The 19,699-nt window shown below is 38.8% G+C and overlaps 1 protein-coding gene across 12 annotated transcripts; it reads left to right on the forward strand.

Annotated features, from left to right (window-relative positions):
- Window positions 1-3,397: 3,397 nt before the first annotated feature.
- Window positions 3,398-18,551, forward strand: snphb (syntaphilin b). 12 transcript variants are annotated; one of them, XM_084099459.1, is made up of 8 exons: window positions 3,458-3,595; window positions 8,700-8,737; window positions 8,942-9,078; window positions 10,200-10,274; window positions 12,334-12,450; window positions 13,114-13,221; window positions 13,336-13,485; window positions 14,639-18,551. In XM_084099459.1, the coding sequence occupies exons 3-8, from the start codon at window positions 9,035-9,037 to the stop codon at window positions 16,263-16,265; spliced, it is 2,121 nt and encodes a 706-aa protein (XP_083955585.1). In that variant the 5' UTR covers window positions 3,458-3,595; window positions 8,700-8,737; window positions 8,942-9,034; the 3' UTR covers window positions 16,266-18,551. The 12 variants fall into 12 exon arrangements, with proteins under 12 accessions (XP_083955584.1, XP_083955591.1, XP_083955585.1 ...); XM_084099455.1 differs by having other exon boundaries at window positions 8,979-9,078; XM_084099458.1 differs by lacking the exon at window positions 8,700-8,737 and having other exon boundaries at window positions 3,398-3,595; window positions 8,979-9,078.
- The last annotated feature ends 1,148 nt before the right edge of the window (window positions 18,552-19,699 follow it).

A 19,699-nucleotide genomic window follows, 5' to 3' on the forward strand; every position in this document is an offset into this window, starting at 1 on the left:
GAAGAGGCAAAAACAACGCAAGAAGTGCTCAAAATATGAAGTTCAGGCATTATTCAGAGTAGCATAAGGCCGATAAGTGAGGTTTTAAAGGGAAAGGGAAGGGGGTTTTTTTGTTTTTGTTTTTTTATGAGGTTAAGTGCTCACGGAAGAGAAGGGTTTTCAGTTGTCTTTTGAATGTTGTCAGGGATTCTGCATTCCGGATGAGGATGGGGAGAGCGTTCCACCAGCATGGAGCTGTGAATGAGAATGTTCTGGAAAGTGATTTTGTGGCTTTCTGTGATGGAACCACGAGACGTCGCTCTTTGACCGATCGTAGGCTTCTGGTAGGGATGTAGACTGGTAGGAGTGAGTGAAAGTAGGAGGGAGCTGAGCCTGTGATAGATCTGTAAGAAAGCGTCAATGCTTTGAACTTGATGCAAGCAGCGAGTGGTAGCCTGTGCAGAGAGATGAACAGAGGAGTGACGTGGGCCCTCTTGGGCTCGTTGAAGACAAGACGAGCTGAAGCATTCTGAATCATTTGTAGAGGTTTAGTTGCACATGATGGAAGTCCGGCCAGAAGAGCATTGCAGTAGTCAAGCCTAGAAATGACCAGGGCCTGGACGAGAAGTTGTGTTGCATGCTCAGTAAGGAAAGGCCTGATCTTCCTGATGTTGTGCAGTGCAAACCTGCATGATCGAGCTGTCTTTGAAATGTGATCTGTGAAGGTCAGCTGGTCATCAAACGTTACTCCAAGATTTCTGACCGACCTTGATGGGGTGATTGATGATGATTCTAGCTGGATAGTGAAGTCGTGCTGTAGAGACGGATTGGCAAGGAGGACGAGAAGCTCAGTCTTTGCCAGGTTGAGCTGCAGGTGATGTTCCTTCATCCATGTCGAGATGTCCGCCAGACAGCTTGAGATCCGTGCAGCTACTGTGGGATCATCTGTTGAAATGAGAGGAAGAGCTGTGTGTCATCAGCATGGTAGGAGAAACCGTGTGCCTGTATGATGTGTCCCAGTGATGTGGTGTAGATGGAGAAGAGGAGGGGACCAAGAACTGAACCCTGGGGAACCCCTGTGGTCAGTTGATGTGCTCTGGATACCTCGCCTCTCCATGCGACCCTGAAGGACCTACCTGTGAGATAGGACTCGAACCAGTGGAGTGAAGTTCCTGTGATGCCCAGTGATGAGAGGCTGGACATAAGGATCTGATGATTCACAGTGTCGAAGGCAGCAGACAGATCCAGGAGAATGAGGACTGAAGATTTGGAAGCAGCTTTTGCGATCCGTAAGGCTTCTGTGACCGACAGTAATGCAGTCTCAGTTGAATGCCCTTTCTTGAAGCCAGATTGGTTGACATCCAGCTGGTTGTTTAGAGACAAGAAGGATGTTACTTGGTTGAAAACAGCTCTTTCAAGTGTTTTTGCAATGAATGGTAGGAGAGAGATAGGTAATTCTCTACAGATGATGTGTTTAGTGTTGTTTTTTTAAGCAGTGGAGTAACCCGAGCCTGCTTGAATGCTGAATGCTGTAATATTTTTTTCCCTTTAACATGTATATTTATTATTTATTATTATTTATATTTAACAGGCATATTTAAATTATGCACCATTTATCACCTGCAATGCCATCGTGTAACCACTAGATGGTTGTATAGCCCTATATATCAAGATGCTGTGTATGCCCTGGTTGCTGGGTTTTTATTCATATATAATTAGTTACTTTTTGTCAAAGTTGAGTTTATGCTGATTTAGTATCAGTTTTTCATTACAGTCAAATCTGGACACAAAGAAAGCATTTTGTTATTCATACTAGCTACATATAATAGCTTGATCAGTCACACGAAAGTAAACCGAATCAGTATTGGCAGTGCGACCAAGACAATATTTCAAAATATATAATTGAGTGTTAAATACCATGAACAGAGTGAAAAACACTGCATCAGTATGGTATTGTTACATAAAGAATGGGTATTAAATATTTTGATTGTAAAGTTTAACATCAGCTCAGTGGTGTAACAGATTATATAATATATAAAATATTAATCCAATAACGTAAACACCAGCTCGAAATTCAGTATGAATGTCAGTCAGCCTTAGTCAGCCTAATGGTGCACAGCTTCTTAAGAAATCATTTATTTATTTATTTATTTATTTATTTATTTATTTAACATGTATGTGTGCATTGAAGGTACCATTTTGAGAACGATGCTGAGCCAAATGAAGATAAAGATGTGTTCTGGTGACTGGCGTGTTTATTGAACCAACCAGTAAATCGAGTCAGCGAGAAGCTCATTTGATTGGCTAAAGGTAGACATTAAATATATTGCTATATTATTATTATTATTATTATTATTATTATTATTATTATTAGTGTATTTTAAGATAAAGATGATGATAAAAATAATAATAATAATAATAATAACTGAACTGAGCAAAGTGAAGTAATGTTCTCAAGAATATAGAGCGTGAACAAAACATTCAATTTGAGACAGTTGTAGCCTAATACAAGGTGTTTTTGGCCTTTTAGCATAAGTATATGTTAATGTATAAGAAGTATGTTATAATGTTGATGGGTTAGGGAAATTGGCGTTTCAATTTGCAATTTGACTAAAAATCGCACTCGCAATTTTAACTTTTGGCCAAATCGAGCAAATATTTGTTTTAAGAGCGACAGATTAAATTGTGGCTATTTCATAACATAACATAACATGACATAACATAACATAAAATAATATCAAACAAGGTTTATCGCCACCTATCATACTGGGAGTATCCAATCAATGAGAAGAGAGAGGAGCGCTGTCCGCGGTGCTGAAAGGGCGACTCTCTTATGGAATATCAATTTCTCCTGTTTCTCTACTGCTCGAAGACTGTCAGATATATGATATCTTATTAGGCGTAGCATACATGAAGCAAACTAGAGTCCCATTGTGTGCTTGTTAATTTAGAATGGGTTATTATTTTGAGGGTTACCTTGAATCGTTCTATTAAACATATTTGTTTCCATCCATTTACTTTGTCTCAATAATTTCTTTATTTTTTTAATGGGTTTTGGCAGTTTCAGAGATTTCCTCTTTAGTAATTTGCACAGTGATGTCCAATGAACTTATCTGCAGGTTGTAAACTACTTTGATTTTACTTTTAAAATGTGTAGACAGACCATAAAGTGTGTTTGAGGGGAGGGGAGGTATTTAATTGCCTCCATAAGCCTATTTATATAGCGTAATGAGCACAAAACTCACTAACGTGCTTATTTATAGTATAAATTATAAATATCTAAAAAAAAATAATAATAATTGAGAAGTCCACCCTCGGAAATAATTAAACGGAAACAGCTAACGAAACGCCACGTCCTCCGAACTTCAATTGGTGTGGTCCCTTTTAGATCTTCGTAATATTACGCATCTGCTTTCATATCAACGCTCGTCCTCCCTCACGAGGCTCTGCTCACGCACCAGAATCCCTCTCACTATCAGCAGCGGCAGCACCAGCACCCGCCCCGTCGACTCGACTCGCCCTCCCGAGCAGCGGAGCACCGCTGTGGCGGAGTCCTTGACGGGGACGAGCACGGCTAAACACTGCTGTTTATATGAAGGCAAGCTGATTCTACAAGGTAAATGTAAAACGTTTTTGTATTGCAGTATGTCATGCAAATCGTGCTGCATCTTTGTAGCGAAGGACTTCTTGTGTATTTCCCGTGTGTAGGACACACCAAGGACTGTGACGCGCCAGGTGCACGGTTTTTGTGATATCTGGATGTACCGAGCAAAACGATATCTTACATTCGCACGCTAAATTATGTTTATTTGCACCGTGTGTGCACACATCTTTTTTTTTTTTCGGTGTTTAGATGTGCGCGCGCACAACAGATGATTCCCTGCAGCGAGCATGCGTGTGTATTTTGCGTTTGTTATGGTTTTGCCTCATTGCGCTTTCGTACTGTGCTAATCCTAGAACTGTGTTTCATAACTTGAATTTTGTCGTTTCCTAGCCCTGGAAATTGGTTTAATTTCTGATTTGTTTTGAGCACCTCTCGTGCGCTGTGAGTCGTGACAGGGACAGTGTAGTTTGTACGGCCTAGGGTGCAGTATGACCTTGCATCCCTGTAAGGACTTGCCAAATTGCAGAGAAAGTGTGCCTAAAAGTGGATTTGGGAGGATCTAGAAAGATCATCATATTTGGTCTTTATCACATCCAAGAAAGTTTACATAATTTACAATATATTAAAACCGGTCAAACTACAGAATGTCTCAAGGTGCATCTCTCTCTCTCTCTCTCTCTCTCTCTCTCTCTCTCTCTCTCTCTCTCTCTCTCTCTCTGGTATCACAATAAGTATCACCCTCTTCTTTGCAGAATGCTATTTGTTGCTCATTGACTTGCCATTGAGCCGACTTGCCTTGCGGTTGTGTAATGTCAGAATCCAGTCTGTCTGTCTCACCACATACACACCAGCAAGGAAAGCCAATCACACCACTTGTGGAGCTCAGGTTCTAGAATAGTGGCTGTCTCCATGGTGACTGCTCTACATCCTCTCAGCATTCAAGCCAGTCTTCCAAAACATTTCCTTACCACATTGGTTTCAGCCTGCAAAGAAAGCACTCAATATATTTCACTCTGTAAGGCAGTGAAAACAAGTCACAAATTAAATATATATATATTTAATTTAACATTTTACTTGAATTAATATGCAAATATGAATATTTTTCTTAATTAAAACAAATCTAAAATAAACTTTTAAAGGGGTCATGACATGAGAAATCAAATTTGCCTTGATCTTTTGACATATAAGAGGTCTTTGTTAAAATATCCTGCAAGTTTCAGAGCTTAAAATGTCCTCCTCATTATAAACAAAGTATTTATTTAATCAAGCTACAACAGTTTTATTAACATTATAAGTGAACCTCATGGAACATATTAAAATAATTTTTAAAAGAAATCCATGTCATGGCCCCTTTAACTAAACAAAAATTAGAAAAAAATAAATTACAACTATTTACAAATATTAGTCTAGCTCCCATTAGATTTAAGAAAACATAAGATAGGCAGCAGCCTACTCATTCATTGTGAGTGTTACCAGATTTATTAAAGGGATAGTTCACCTAAAAACAAACATTCTGAAAGTATTTATCTGTTGTTTAATTTCCAAATTGCATTTTCTTCTTGTAACAAAAATACAACAATCATAGTGATCATGACTGTTTACTCAATGATTTGTTTACGAATTAGACTGATTGTATTCTCAATTTAAATAATATAAATGCATGTTATTTTAGAATTATTTATATACTATTATTATATACTAATATTTTGAATTAGCTTTTATTTAAAGATTTTACGTTTTCATTTTAGATTAAGCCTTAGTATTTTTTTGTTGTTTTGTCGTTTTAATTTTTTTATATTTCTAATTAGTGTATATTTATTTTAGTTTGTGTTTGTTTACATTTCTGAAGTTGTCCATCTAATATTTAAAGTTCAAGATTTTCCATCCAATATTTATAATTTTTTCAGCTTTATTTCAATTAATTAAAATATTCTTTATAGTTTTAGTTATCAATAACATCACTGAAATAATGACTTAAATTTCTGTCTGTTCCTCACATGTGACTCCAGAAGTCTTATAGAGCATTTATGGATTACTTTAATATTGCTGCTTTTATATTTTTGGTTATTGGATTATTTGTTTTTTGGAGTTTTTTGAGAGGTAAACATTCTTTCTGCAGTGATACCCTGGCCCAGTTTCACAGACAGGGCTTAGATTAAGCCAGGATTAGGCCTTAGTTCAATTAGGGCATTCAAGTAGCTTTTATAAACGTGCCAGAAAAAAACATTACTGGTGTGCATCTTGAGACAAAACAATGGCACTGACATATTTTGCAAGTGCAAGTTGCTTTCAGTTAAAACAGATCAAACATGCATTTTAGTCTGGGACTAGCTTAAGCCTTGCCTGTGAAACCGGGGATTAAAGGCTTGAATGTTGACTGTGATAGAGATAAGAAGTGCTGGGTCATAATAATCGCTTCTGCAGCTTTCTGCACATTTTATTCGACAGCAGACAGAGGTCGTCCAGTGCTGATGACACTGTAGCAGGAGCATGACGCAGCAGATTTCAACATCAAAATGTAACTGAATCACCAGTGAGCTGATTATACATTATTAAGCCCAATAAAAATTGTTTCAAAAAAATTCTCGCATAAAATAGCCACAAAAAGTAATTACGTATTTCATGCATTATGCTGCTACTATCTGTATAAGCTATGCTAATACTCACCTGTGATATTTATGTTAGTTTGCAGTTGTGTATTTGATAAGAAAGAGACTATACAGACAGAATAAACTGTGTAAGAGACTGAGACTCTAGTCTTCTGCATTGGTGCAAAGTTCAAGCAGATAGGCTAGATTTAGCAGCTGCGCTCTACATTATGACTCACACTGCGTCAGAGGGAGACCACACTGTCCCGATACTGACTCAGCGGTTGCACATTTTACAGCAAAATGTGCTAGGTTTCTGTTGTTTTGTTCATTTTTGTCACCCAACCAACCCCAAGTGTTTGAAAGGTCATGTCAAAGTGAAGGATTGAGTTGCTTATTTTTGTGAGTGTACTGCTGCTAATACTGAGCTGTGCCAATGGCTTTTTAATTATTTAGATCATTAATCCCTCTTCTCTTCACCATGTGTCTCTGGATGCACACTGTAGCAGAAATATCTTTTTTACACTCTTAGAAGCAAAGGAAGCTCTTCTATATAGAGGCCCTGTTTTACGTTTTTACACGTTCAGCTTTCTTTAATGTGTAATGTTGCTGTTTGAGCATGAAAAAGGTCTGTAAAGTGACAAAGCACTAAGTTCAGTCCAAAGGGAGTTATTCTCTACATGGGTAAGCACTGCTTCTGAACTCCCTAAAACTCCATTATTTAACCCTCATCCTTCCCTCGCACTTAGTAACAAATCCTTCCCTCGTGGGTCAAAATGACCCGAAGCCCTAAAATTATGCTTAGTTATTTTTTTGTCCAGAAAGCTTATTTCATTTCACTTTTGATAATAGTATTTTTAAATAATTCCTGCTCAAGGCATGTGCAAAACAGAGACAAAGCCAAATTGAGTTGTGTTAGTAGTATATTGAAACTCGTGGTTATGTCAAGAGGCGTGACATTTCCGAAACATGCTGGAAGCGGACCAATCACAACACATTGGTCCAGACGACCAATCACATTGTCGCTTTTCGGAAGGAGGGGCTTCATAAAGACCGGAACTAAACATAGAGAGATGCTGTAATAGTGGAAAATAATGTAAAAAATGATGTGGTTTTTGAACATTCACGCATGAAAGTCTGTTCTAGTATACCCCAAAAACAAAAATTAAGACTTTAAGACAAAATTAGGGCATAATAGGTCTCCTTAAAGGGTTCTGTCAGGCGCTTCATATATCAAACCTTTAAAGGGTTAGTTCACACAAAAATGAAAATTATCCCATAATTTACTCACCCTCAAGCAATCCTAGGTGTACTTTCTTCTTTCAGCCAAACAAAATCGGAGTTATATAAAAAAATATCCTGGCTCTTCCAAGCTTTATAATGGGAGTGAATGGTACCCTAGATTTTGAAGCCCAAAAAAGCGCATCCATCAATCATAAAAGTAATCCATACGGCTCCAGGGTTTTAATAAAGGCCTTCTAAAGTAAAGAGATGTGTTTTTGTAAGAAAAATATCCATATTTATAACTTTATAAACTATAATCACTGGTTTACGGTAACGGCCACACTCAAGTCTAGCGGAAGAGTGACCTCTGACCGGACGCATGACGTATTGACGAACGCGGATAGAGCAAAACAAAACACCATTAGAAATCTAAAACGAGAATTTTTAAATAGAAATGTTGAGTTTGTTGCCCAGCCGTACCGAAAGCCAGTGATTATTGTTTATAAAGTCCATTCACCATTAAGTCCATTAATTCCATTCACTCCCATTATAAAGCTTGGAAGAGCCAGGATATTTTTTAATATAACTCTGATTGTGTTTGGCTGAAAGAAGAAAGTAATTTACAACTAGGATTGCTTGAGGATGAGTAAATTATGGGGATCATTTATTTTTTAGGTGAACAAACCCTTTAAGGGGTTCCCATCATGTGATTATTTTATGGATTTAGTTGGCAAACATGTTAAACAAAGTATTATGCAATCATTTAAGACTCCTTATATAAAGGTTCTTTAAAACTGCGTCAAGAACTCCACTGAACCTTTTTTCTCATTTGCTTGTTTGTCTGTTTCTCTCAATTTAAAAATGATTGCTGCATCAGTAATGAAAACATTTTTAGAGCTTCAGCCAGACCTTGATATCTCTGAGTAGTCCAATATGTGAAAGTTAAATCTCTATTACTGTATTTCTGTTGTCTGGCTTAGCACCAGCGCAGAGTCAGAGTCCAGCAAATCCGTGTCAGCACAATGTTAAATTTATTACAGCTCCGCAAGCAATGCTGAGTCTGCCGAGTGTGAAGAGGTCAGAGAGATTAAATGAAATGGACAGATTGTTATGTTTCCTTTTGACTTTGATGGCATGATCTGCCTCACTTGATCAGAGAAAAAAAATAGAATATGTGCAAACATTTAGTGCATGTCTCAAAGCGACAGTTCACCTAAAAGTGAGAATCGCTTATTCATTCTTTCCTCTGTGGATCACAAAATGATTTCCCCCCCCCAAAACTTATCTTCTTTTATGCTCCACAGACCAAAGAAAGTCATACAGGTTTGGACCAACATGGAGGGTGAGTAAATGATAACATAATTTTCATTTTTGGGTGAACTGTTTCTTTAATAGTATTATAAACGTTTTATTTCCTTTTTGACTGTACCTGCTTGTGACACTGCTGTTATGTAAATGAGATGAGGGTTAAATTATGGTTTGCTATAGAGAATCATTTCCTCTAGTCAAAATGACTTCATTGTCTGTGTTCTTGTATTTTATTCAGGCTGGCTGCAGTTGAGCGTTTCATCCTGTGTTGACAGGGAGGAGGACAGATCCAGCTGAAGAAGGAGAAAGAAGGGAGAGGACTGCTGAATCCATGTCTTCGCCTTCAAATAAAAGATCTAGTTCTGGATCACGCAAGTAAGGCACATCTTTTGTCTGTCATTATCTTCTTTCGAACCAACATTCTTTCAAACTTGCAGCTGTGTTGGTGCTTTGCTGTAATGTCTAACCCATGGTCTGCTCTTAATCACACTAATGTCTCTGCTGTAGTTTAATGACCTTTTGAGCTTCAAGTGCTTCAATAATCCTCTGTCTCTTCTACTGCTGTCATTAATACATCAGATGTTTAGCTCTTTCAATTCATCTCCCTGCTGTCAAGATCTTTTAACTATTCAACTACCAGGTTGTATAAAAATGTTTTTAAAAGAAGTCACTGCAGAAGGCTGCATTTATTTGATCAAAGATACAGTAATATTCTGAAATGTTAATACAATTTAAAATAACTGTATGTAATGTAAAAAATGTAATTTATTCCCGTGATGACAAAGCTGAATTTTCAGCATCATTACTCCAGTCTTCAGTGTCACATGATCCTTCAGAAATCATACTAATATGATGATTTGATGCTCAAGAAACATTTCTTATTATTATCAGTGTTTAAAACGGTTTTGCTGCTTTTGATTAGTCTAATGCAACCTTTCTAAATAATAGTATTAATTTCTTCCCAAATACTTTTGAAGTCCATATACTGTAGCACCACAGATATAAGACCTTTCATTCCTTTGCACAGAGTAAAAAGTCTAGCATAGACTGACTAAAACAAATAACAAATTCCACCAAATTATATAAGAAATATGTGTCAATCTGATTTTCATGAAACACAAGGATAAAGCAATATTTTTAATAAACTTACATCAGGTTCCTTTTAAAATAGTGTGCGTCTCAGAAATGTTGTCATGAGTAACTTTAAACTACAATACTACATACCGCTGTGTCTCTCTTGCTCGCTTTCTTTTTCTTTCTTTTTTTTAAACTTTTTTAGCATTATTTTACATAACGGTTGTAATAAAAAATGACAATTGTATGAATTATACAACAATGGAGTAATGGAAAAGTTGTAGTTTCCACACACTTTTGGTTAAAGCCAAGCCAACATCAGTTTTGTCACTGCAAAATATGTACCAGTATGGGCAGTGGGTATTCATGGAAAATATGCAGTAGAGCCCAGCTCTGTGCCTCTGTCTCATCTCTTTCCTCAGATTCAACCTGCTGAAGGCCCTACAGCCTAAGCACCGCTTGCAACAAATGCTGTCGTCTCCCACTGCATCCCCTGTGTGAGACTCTGATTCAGTACCCTACAGTAGGGCATGACTGTAGTAGACAACACTGCTGCACTGGGCATTCACACGCCAATTTAACACCAGTTTATTACCTGATTCCACTGATGCTGATGTTGAGGATCTGAGAGGGCAGTTCTGATACTCTCTGGTCTTTGACATGGGCTCAGAGGAAGTTAATAATCTGGGAATCTGTCCCATGAGTAGCCATTTTGGCTCTGACTGAATTGAAAATCTGAGACCTACAATGAATGTGATATATTCACAGTGATTCTAATGAGTGTGTGGCAATGCAGTGCACATATTCACTACACCACATTACCCGACTTTCCTTCAATAAGTCCATATCACTGGAAACATGATGGACGTACCTGGTCTGTCCAACTACCCTAGCTGCTTTTCAGTTTCCCTTCCTTTCCTTGCTATCATTATTGATAGCAGAGTCCTCTTGTTTCTCTCTCTCACTCTCTCTTTCCTCAAGCACGCTTTGTTTGTATCAGCTGTTTCACTTTACTTTTATTTTCTCTGCTTTGCTCTCACCTTAACCATGACCTCGGCTTGCTTTCATGGTTAGGTAGTTCAGCTAACCTCTTACAGTCCACCAGTGGTGGTCCTGGTGGACAGTATAAAGTGACTTGTCACTGTAAATGTGCTGTTATGATTGGTCTATTTTTACATTTTAAATCTAATTTAAAATTATATTTGGACCAGTGTTGTTTGAGCATTATTAAAATATTAATGTATTTATTTATATTTAAAATTATTTTTATATTAATTTTATTTTTAGGTTTTAAGTTTTTATTTTATCTTTATTTCAATTAACAAAAATGAAAATGTCCATTTGATATACTTTTGGCAACTTAACTAATGCATATGGACATTTATGACCTGGTTTTGTCTCAAAATTATTGCTGATTTTTCTGTTTGATATTGCTTTGATAGTATTTTTTAAATTCTCTGCTGCAACTGTAGCTTTAAAAGGTGGTCAACTGAGTTTTTCAGCAGTTAATGCTGATAACGATTTTTACTCAAAACTCACTTACAAAATTGAAATGAAACTGACCAAATATCAGCTGATTAATACCAGACTATCACTAGATTCCTAGTTATCCATCATGAACGCACCACTCTGCACCACTTAAAAGAATTGCTTTCATTCAGTGCTGCTAACCTGCTTGTTCCCAAAAGAGAATGTTTCTGGGAGATTAAAGAGTCATTAAAATTATTACCCCATGATCCATTGTTCCAGAATTTGACAGGTGATTGTGTGCTGTTTTGCTTCAGCTTTATGATTTTGGTAGGCTATGTGAGGTCAGCATAAAGCTTGAAACTGCATGTTCAGGAGGTCTTAAAAACAATCATTTTTTGTTTACATAATGCTAGTAAAGATGAAGGAAACGGTGTAATTCTGTCAAAAATAATCTAGTAAGCCTTTGTACAATATGTCCAGCATGTATTTTATACTCTTAAGTGTGGCAAAGCTGCTCTAATCCTAGCCAGCCCTTTGCTAGTGTTTCTGACCAGAATTAATTATAACAAGCTCCCTTTTATCAATCTCGCTGTCTATGACTCAATTAATTAGTCAGACAATCTGTTAAATAATCTGTCAGATCTGCGACCTCATGTTTCATGGACGTAAAAAAACAACTTTCATCTAATTGTTCATTTTAATTGGATGTTTTAAATGGACTTTAGAATGATGCCTACCTAGAGGTTGCTTTAACCAAATATTTTGTACATTTAAATGATTTACAATGTTATTATGAGTGTATCAAAAAGACCAAATCTGCATGTATATTTTTTCAGGAAACTGAAAAAAAGAGAGATAGAAATAGAGCATAATTGTTACAACCCAGTGCGTAAAAGTGCTGCATAATGACTTTTTGTAACACAACCTCTACTTCTACCCAAATTCATCCCATATTTATAAGCACAGATTTCAAGAAAATTTCCACAGAAACATTCATTTGAATATCTGCAATACAGGTCAAGCTGTTAAGGTGAACTTTAGGTGTGTGCTACCCTGTGTAATGATTCCATCTTGTTTGTGGGTCAGTTTTGACTATTGCAGGTTTATAGAGCTAGACTACACACCCATGGAGTCAGGCATTATGGTCTCTATGAGACAGAGCAGAGGATTTCTGACACCAAAGTCCCCGGAACGCCACTGTCGGTCAGCGCTCCATTATCCCTCTTTCTTTCATCAGTGCTGTCTCTTTCTCCTCCTTTTTTCTCTTCATTTATTCACTTTTCTTTGTTCTTTTGTTGTGGCATTGTGTCAGCATGGATTCAAACTCTTCAACCACTGCACAATATCCCTATAATATCCAACTTTTGATTTTACTGGGGGGTTTAAAGCTTGAATTGCATATGTGTGTCAAAGTTAAAGATGATTTCATATTTGTGGTGTGCAAAGTAAATCTTTGCTCTCATCAGATCATCAAAATGGAGCTGCTGTCAGATTCTGCTTATTCAGCTGCAAGAATCTTTCTCATAATTGATTCATGATTTGATATTTATCATGATCTGTGCCTCAGCTTATAATACAACTGCTTGTTTTACTTTGCAATTTGTGCCATTTTTTGTAGTTTTATGTGAGCTGGTTGTCTTTTTCTTTTTTACATCCATAAAAGGTGTTTTCTACAGGTGACTGTATCTTTAGAGGCATGTTAGTAATTTCGTATAGGTGGGCATGTTTTGTTTTGTGTTTTCGTGGAATTGTACTTTTTGTTTGTTCATGTAAGTGTGTGTTTGTGCACTCTGTGTATACCTTGTCTTGGGTTCTCTTAAGTGGCTTTGAAGGTGACACTGAGTTTGTGATTCTGTTATTGCACAGACGAAGTCCAGCACCTGTCAGTAACCGCGATCCCTATGGAAATGCCTCTCTTAGCAGCAGTAGCAATTCAGGGTCATGCAAGGGCAGTGATGCAAGCCCAACCCATAGGTGAGCCACAACTCACCCAGAGATCAATGATGCATTGCCTCTTTTTCAAACGTCTTCTTGTTTGTTTATATATTGTATTGTTTTTCTATATACCACTTTTCTCATTCATATCAGGCGTCACATGAAATACACCGCCTGCAATGATAACCACGGTATCCGGCCCCCTCCACCTGAGCAATATCTAACTCCACTGCAACAGAAAGAGGTGTGTATCAGACACCTGAGAGCACGACTTAAAGAGACCATCGACAGACTGCAGGACAGGTAAGGCATGCATCATTCAAATGAGGACCAATGCACTAATGATCTCATCAGTCTATGATGAAATTAGGTTTTATCTTTAAGCAGCTGCTTTGAGCAGCAGTTAATTAAACTGGTTCTTTTATTTGAAATTGTTATACAAATGTGTACTTGGTTGATGATTTCCAGACCATGTAAAAATTACAAAGACTGATTTACCTATTCAAGTTGCTTACCACTGTATATTAGCATTTAGACTGTGCAATTTGTCATTTATTTGCCTCTAATGCTAGGCCTCTAAACTAAATATTTATTACTTCTAAACTGTTTTTTTAATGGCAAGCCCCCATTTGTCTAATAGCAATGATCATATAAGTGGTAATGCATTCTCAAAGCTGATGTGTGTAATGAGTTAATCACTTGAGCCATAAAGGCCACATGAGTAATTACTGTCGAGCCACAGAAAAATTCACAACAACAATGCTGATTGGCTGGTGGCATCACAAGAACATGCAGTGGTAAACAGTGAATGGCGTTCAATGGAGAAAGTTGTTGTTTTGCACCATGGTAACCAGACAAACCCTGACCCCTGGCTCTTTTCAAATAGGTTTCCTTGGCACACTCCCCTTCTGCCACTGGTCAGACAAACATAGTCCCATTCCAAACTCACACAATTGATTAAGCCAGGATGTTGCTGTGTTGGGCCACTCTAACAGACCAGTGTTGAAACTGCCACAGAGCCATGTTGTTTACAATTTTCAAGAAAAGCCAACTATCTGTGACTGACATATAGTTGGCAAATTTAGATGAAGTTGGGACATTTTCGGTTGCAATTTATTTTACAGTATGTGCACCTACGTGTACTTACAGTGTACTTACCTAAGAAAGTACTGGGTAATATAAGGTAACTACAGGGATTAATGTAAGGTTTAGGGGTAGGTTCAGGGTTAGTACCTAGTTATTGCAATTACTATAATAAGTACATAGTAATTACATGGGGAACAGGACTGTAAAATAAAATCCTACCGTATTTTCAAATAATCGAAAACATTTCACACAACACATTTAATTTTGGTCTTTTCTCCACCTGCTGGTCTCTACTTTTGTACATTTGTGCCTTCCTCTTCTCTTTTGACATCCTCTGCTTCTTTCTCACTTTTTCCTCCTCCTTCCTTAGGGACACTGAGATTGATGAGTTGCGTACTCAGCTGTCTCGTATGCAAGAAGACTGGATTGAAGAGGAGTGCCACCGTGTAGAGGCCCAGCTGGCTCTAAAGGAGGCACGCAGGGAGATCCAGCAGCTTAAACAGGTTGTAGATGTTGTCTCATCCAGTCTGGGAGACACCGACACTGGGGTGCAGAAGTGCTTCCAAGACATAAACCTCCAGAACCACAAGCTGGAGTCTTTATTGCAAAGCATGGAGCTGGCTCAGGTCGGGACCACCAAAGCAGGAGAAGCCCTAGTGGGTGGAGGGGTGGTGGGGGCAGGGCTGGAGGTCAGCGAGGGCCTGGAGGTGTCTTCAGAAGGCTCCCCAGCTCGCTCGCTTACCCGCAGCTCTACCTACACCAAGCTGAGTGACCAGACCGGCCCGGAACGTGGGGGTAATGAAAACGGGTGTGACATTCCATGTTTGTCAGGCGAGGGCACGCAGGACAGCGGGTTTGTTTGCTGCGGAGACAGTGGAAGAGGAGCCAGCAAGGCAGACCTGCTCCTGGAGGCCGCATTTCTGTCCCAAGAAACTGCTTCGCTGCTCAATGCGTACTCCCGCCTGCCACACTCCTCCACCTATGAGGCGCTGTGCAACAGTGAGACGGGAGTTGTACCACTCCTCTGCAGTGGGATCGGAATGGGGACCAGTGTTAGCGTAAGTAATCCATGTCTGTCACATCATCATTTATACCTGCACCACCTGCGAGAGCAAGGCATTCAGACCGACCATTCTCCGGCTTCAGCGCCAGCACATGGCCCCAGTACATCTTTTAACTCTGATCTGGACACTATTGCTGAGCGTACCTTCCGCTCTCAGGCCTGCAGCCCGACCTCTACCTGGATGTCTGATGAGGGAGATGATCTGGAGTTGGTAGCTACAGAGTCAGCCATTACAGCAACAGTTGCCACAACTTCCATTGTCACTGATTTTTTCACTAAGTCTGCACCGGTTGTTGCAATGGAGCCTTGTGCACCAACTGCATCAGTTCCAAAAGGACCTGCATCTTTAGCGTTGATCCCCATGGAGTCCCCGGTCAAGGAGACTACTGTTTCAGAGTCCCTTACAGACTTGGCAATCACAACAACAGCTTTGACCACAGAGACCATTGGATCTCCAGTAACCAACTCTGTTCAACTTCTACCAGACCCTTTGCCAAACCCTGGGACCTCCCCTTGCTCTGTGCAGACTTTGGTCGAGACAGAAGAGGACACCCTTCCACAGACCAGTCAGCCTCGTAGTGTACTTACAGAGGCTGGGGTTGCAGGGGATAATGTAATCAATATAGGTTCAGATGATGAAGATGAGGTTGATGAGAGTGCTATGAACACAGATTCCAAGTCGTCTGGCTGCGGTTTACCTGTAAAGAACTACTGGAGCCGGCACTTCCTAGTGGATTTGCTTGCAGTGGTTGTGCCAGTGGTCCCCACAGTGGCATGGCTCTGTCGGGGTCCACACCGTGATGGTCAGCCAATGTACCATATTGGTTCTCTGTTACGGGGTTGCTGCACTGTGGCCCTCCATTCCCTGCGTCGAGGAGGTGGTCTTCGGCACTACCCCGCAGGAGGAGGTGGTCCAGGAGGAATGAATATATGAGACCTTGTCTTCTGTCTTGGGAAGCCCTGAAGCCAGTGATATCACAAGATGTGCAATAAGAGAGTGGTTAAAACTTAAAAATTAATTGAGGCGACCACTGGAAGCATAGTGTCTGAGCACAGCACCTTAATGCTGTGGTTCTCTATGGTCTATATTCAAGAGGAGATAAGAATGAGGAAGAAGAATCACTAGCATGTATTTACACCTACAACTAAGATGCTCATGAAGACTTGCAATCTTTCACCTTTCTCCACAACTGCTACACTACAAAGAGGCAAGATTATGTGTTTTGAATGACTGACACAATGACACAGCTTTGTGAGTGACACTAAAAGATCCCCTTTAATATGATTGTGTTACCCTTATTTCGAGTGAGGAGACGCAGTAAGTGATGGGAAGGAACTGACCTTTTGTGCGTCACTCTCACTGTCACTGCGGAGGGTGTGTGTGCTGTAAATGTGAGTTGATTTATCTGAGTGAGTGTTTTTGTTGTGTTAATGTACAGTGCAGCCAAAGTACCTGGATTACTAATGGCCATCATTGTTGTAGCCGTGAGTGCAGTAGTTAGCTGTCCCACTACTTTTGTCTGTGTGGCTCAGAGCAGTCATCTTTTCCCCTTAAGGAGCCAGGCAAGCGCCTTCTCATCTATTTATATGCTTTGCATATACAACTAGTGTCCTAGATAAATGCTGTCACAAAATGATACTTAGTCCATCTGGAGTCTTTTAGAAAATGTATTCTTTATTCTGGCCTCAAATAAGTGGGAAAGTTTGATGGTTTAGAAATGCTCTGTATGGTTGAATGCTAAATTGTGTATTTAGGAAAAGGGCAACACATTTTAAGTAATAATATTAACAGTAAAAAGATTCAGCGTTTAGACAATGATCAGGGTTAAATAACTTTAATCGGGTCATGTGAGCTTTTTCACCAGAAATTAATTTTATGATTGTCTTTCACTGTGTGATTGACCATCAAAATACTGTCATAGCCAAATGTTTTTGGATAAAAGACTAAAGGCTAATTAGCGATTTTGCTCTGCCAGCTCTGGGGTGCGTTTCCCGTACAACAAGGTAACTCACTGCTTAACTACCATAGTAGCCTACGATGCATCGTTGAAGAAATCAACTAGCTAGTCACGACTGTTTCCCGAAACCATATTGTCACAAAGTGGTAGTTCAACCACGTTGGTTAAAGATGTCACACACGTTGTGGAGTAATATTTTCTTTTAATTAATCTGTTTGAGATTGATTCAATCATAGGCTCATTCTTATTCTTGAGCACGTATACATGCGCACTCTTCAAAAACGACGCTTTAAATATCTTGACATCTAAAATACGTAAATGACATTTGTATGTATTATAAATAAAAGACAGAGAGTAGGCTACTGAATGTCAGCTTGCTCATTTTGCTCAAGATAAGTATTTATTGAGTCCACGTCATGCAAACAAGAAAATGAAAGCTTCAGCGTAAGTTCTGCCGGGAAGACTCAATCGTTACGTCACCGATTACCTTCTCATTATCCAATTGTGCTCTAAATACTTTTAGTATAAAAGATCGAAACTTACACGTCTGAGATCGCAGATGCTGATGCCTTCATTCACCTCCATCTTCCCCACCACCACCAGGATGGTCCCTTCTTATACCTCCCAGGGGTCGGCTGCGCCCCTGCCTTCGTCTTCAGGCAGGAAATGCAGATTCCGTACCCTCGGAATGCGAGCTATGGATGGGGCCTACGCCAAAGAACTTTATATCATAATTTACTCGCTGAGCTGTTAATAAATGTATACTTGTTACGGTATATATTCTCCCGAGTCTTTCTGGTAGAACTATGCTTCTAACCACAGGTTGAGAGCTTTCGTTCCAACCACACAACTTTGCGATGCTGTTTGCGAATGTTCCTTGGAACTATGGTTTCGGGAAACACTGACTCGTTGAACTATGCTGATAACGACGGAACTTGCGACCATAGTTAGCTAACCAAGCTTTTGGGAAACGCACCCTAGGATGGGGCTCAATCTGGCTACAGCCACCATGTGAGTTGGGAGCGCTAAAAACAACACTAAAGAGTGTAGCCTCTAGCATCAGTCACTAGTGCACATGTTGAGGTTTACCTGCAGAGGCCATACCAGCTGTCCTGCGTTCCACTATAAAAACTGAAATTAATTTATCATTACACCTTACTAAACATGTTGTTGCTATGCTAATGTTATTTCAGAAATACTGTGTAATATAATTCCACTAAAAATATCAAATAAAGAAAAAAATTTACTTCGTATTGTTACTTGGTATGAAAAGAGGAATATAAAACTTGTTGAAAGTTAAAAAAAAATAGCATGCCCACAGCTTTTTTCCAAACATTTGGCCATGACTGTATGTTCATGTTGACCATTTATTTGACTGGCACTAAGGTGATGTCGATTGCACTATAATTCACTTTATAAGCAATTACTTGAAGTAAACTTGATTGTGTGTTTCTGTCTGTCCAAAGGCCAATGCATACATGTGGATTTGTGGTTCAGTTAGATTTCACCAACACCACCATTTCAAAGAATCATCACTGATTTACAAATTTACTTAAATATTTATACTTTGTGTATGTGACAGCTGGATTGATTAGCCAGAAAACAGTGTACCAGATAATCAGCCAGATGAACACTAATTGTAGTTATTTGCATCTCACATATCATCTTATCTTCTGTCCCTCTTAACCATTAATAGCCGCTGCCTTTCGGTCTACCTCCTCCCTCTGATATTGTGTACAGTATATGTAGTTGGATATAGTCATTATTTGTTGTCTGTTAGCAAAGTTCTTTTTCAAATAATATGCTGCTTTCTGTTGTGCAGATTTTGTGCGGCATCTGTAAGGTTTTCAGCGCTTGATATTTATTCTGCTTGACAATCTTAATTTGTGCTTTATGTGGTGTCAAGTGCATACATATGTCTTTAATTTAGTCTAGTCCCTGCACATTTTTACCTCATACCAACTAGGCGCTTATTAAAGAACCTTACAATAGATTATAAGAAAAGAAGGCGTATATGTTCCTGAATTTTTGTTTTGTTTGTTTAAACTATGAATGTGTGGTTTGCAGATAGTTGTCTTTTGGCTTAACGGAGGTTAAATGAGATTGTAATCATGTGCTACTCCAAGAACACAGGAGGTTTCCTCCAAACTGCTACTGTCTGTTTGTCAATGAAATGTACGTAAATAACTATTGCATTAGTTATTTGACCAGATAAATGTTTTACGCTGATGTAAAGCTTTGTATAACTGCTGAATTGACACACAAGGCCTTGATAAGATTTTCTTGAATTTTCTGAAGCCATATTACAAGCAGAGATGTGTATGTTGGCCCTATATGCTGGTAAATTTGAGTAATAATATTTCTGTCATATTCTATTATTTGATAAAAAAAAATACTTTTAAATAGCATT

This window comes from Abramis brama (genome assembly GCF_963993115.1).
Source record: "Abramis brama genome assembly, chromosome: 22".
NCBI classification, from domain to species: domain Eukaryota; kingdom Metazoa; phylum Chordata; class Actinopteri; order Cypriniformes; family Leuciscidae; genus Abramis; species Abramis brama.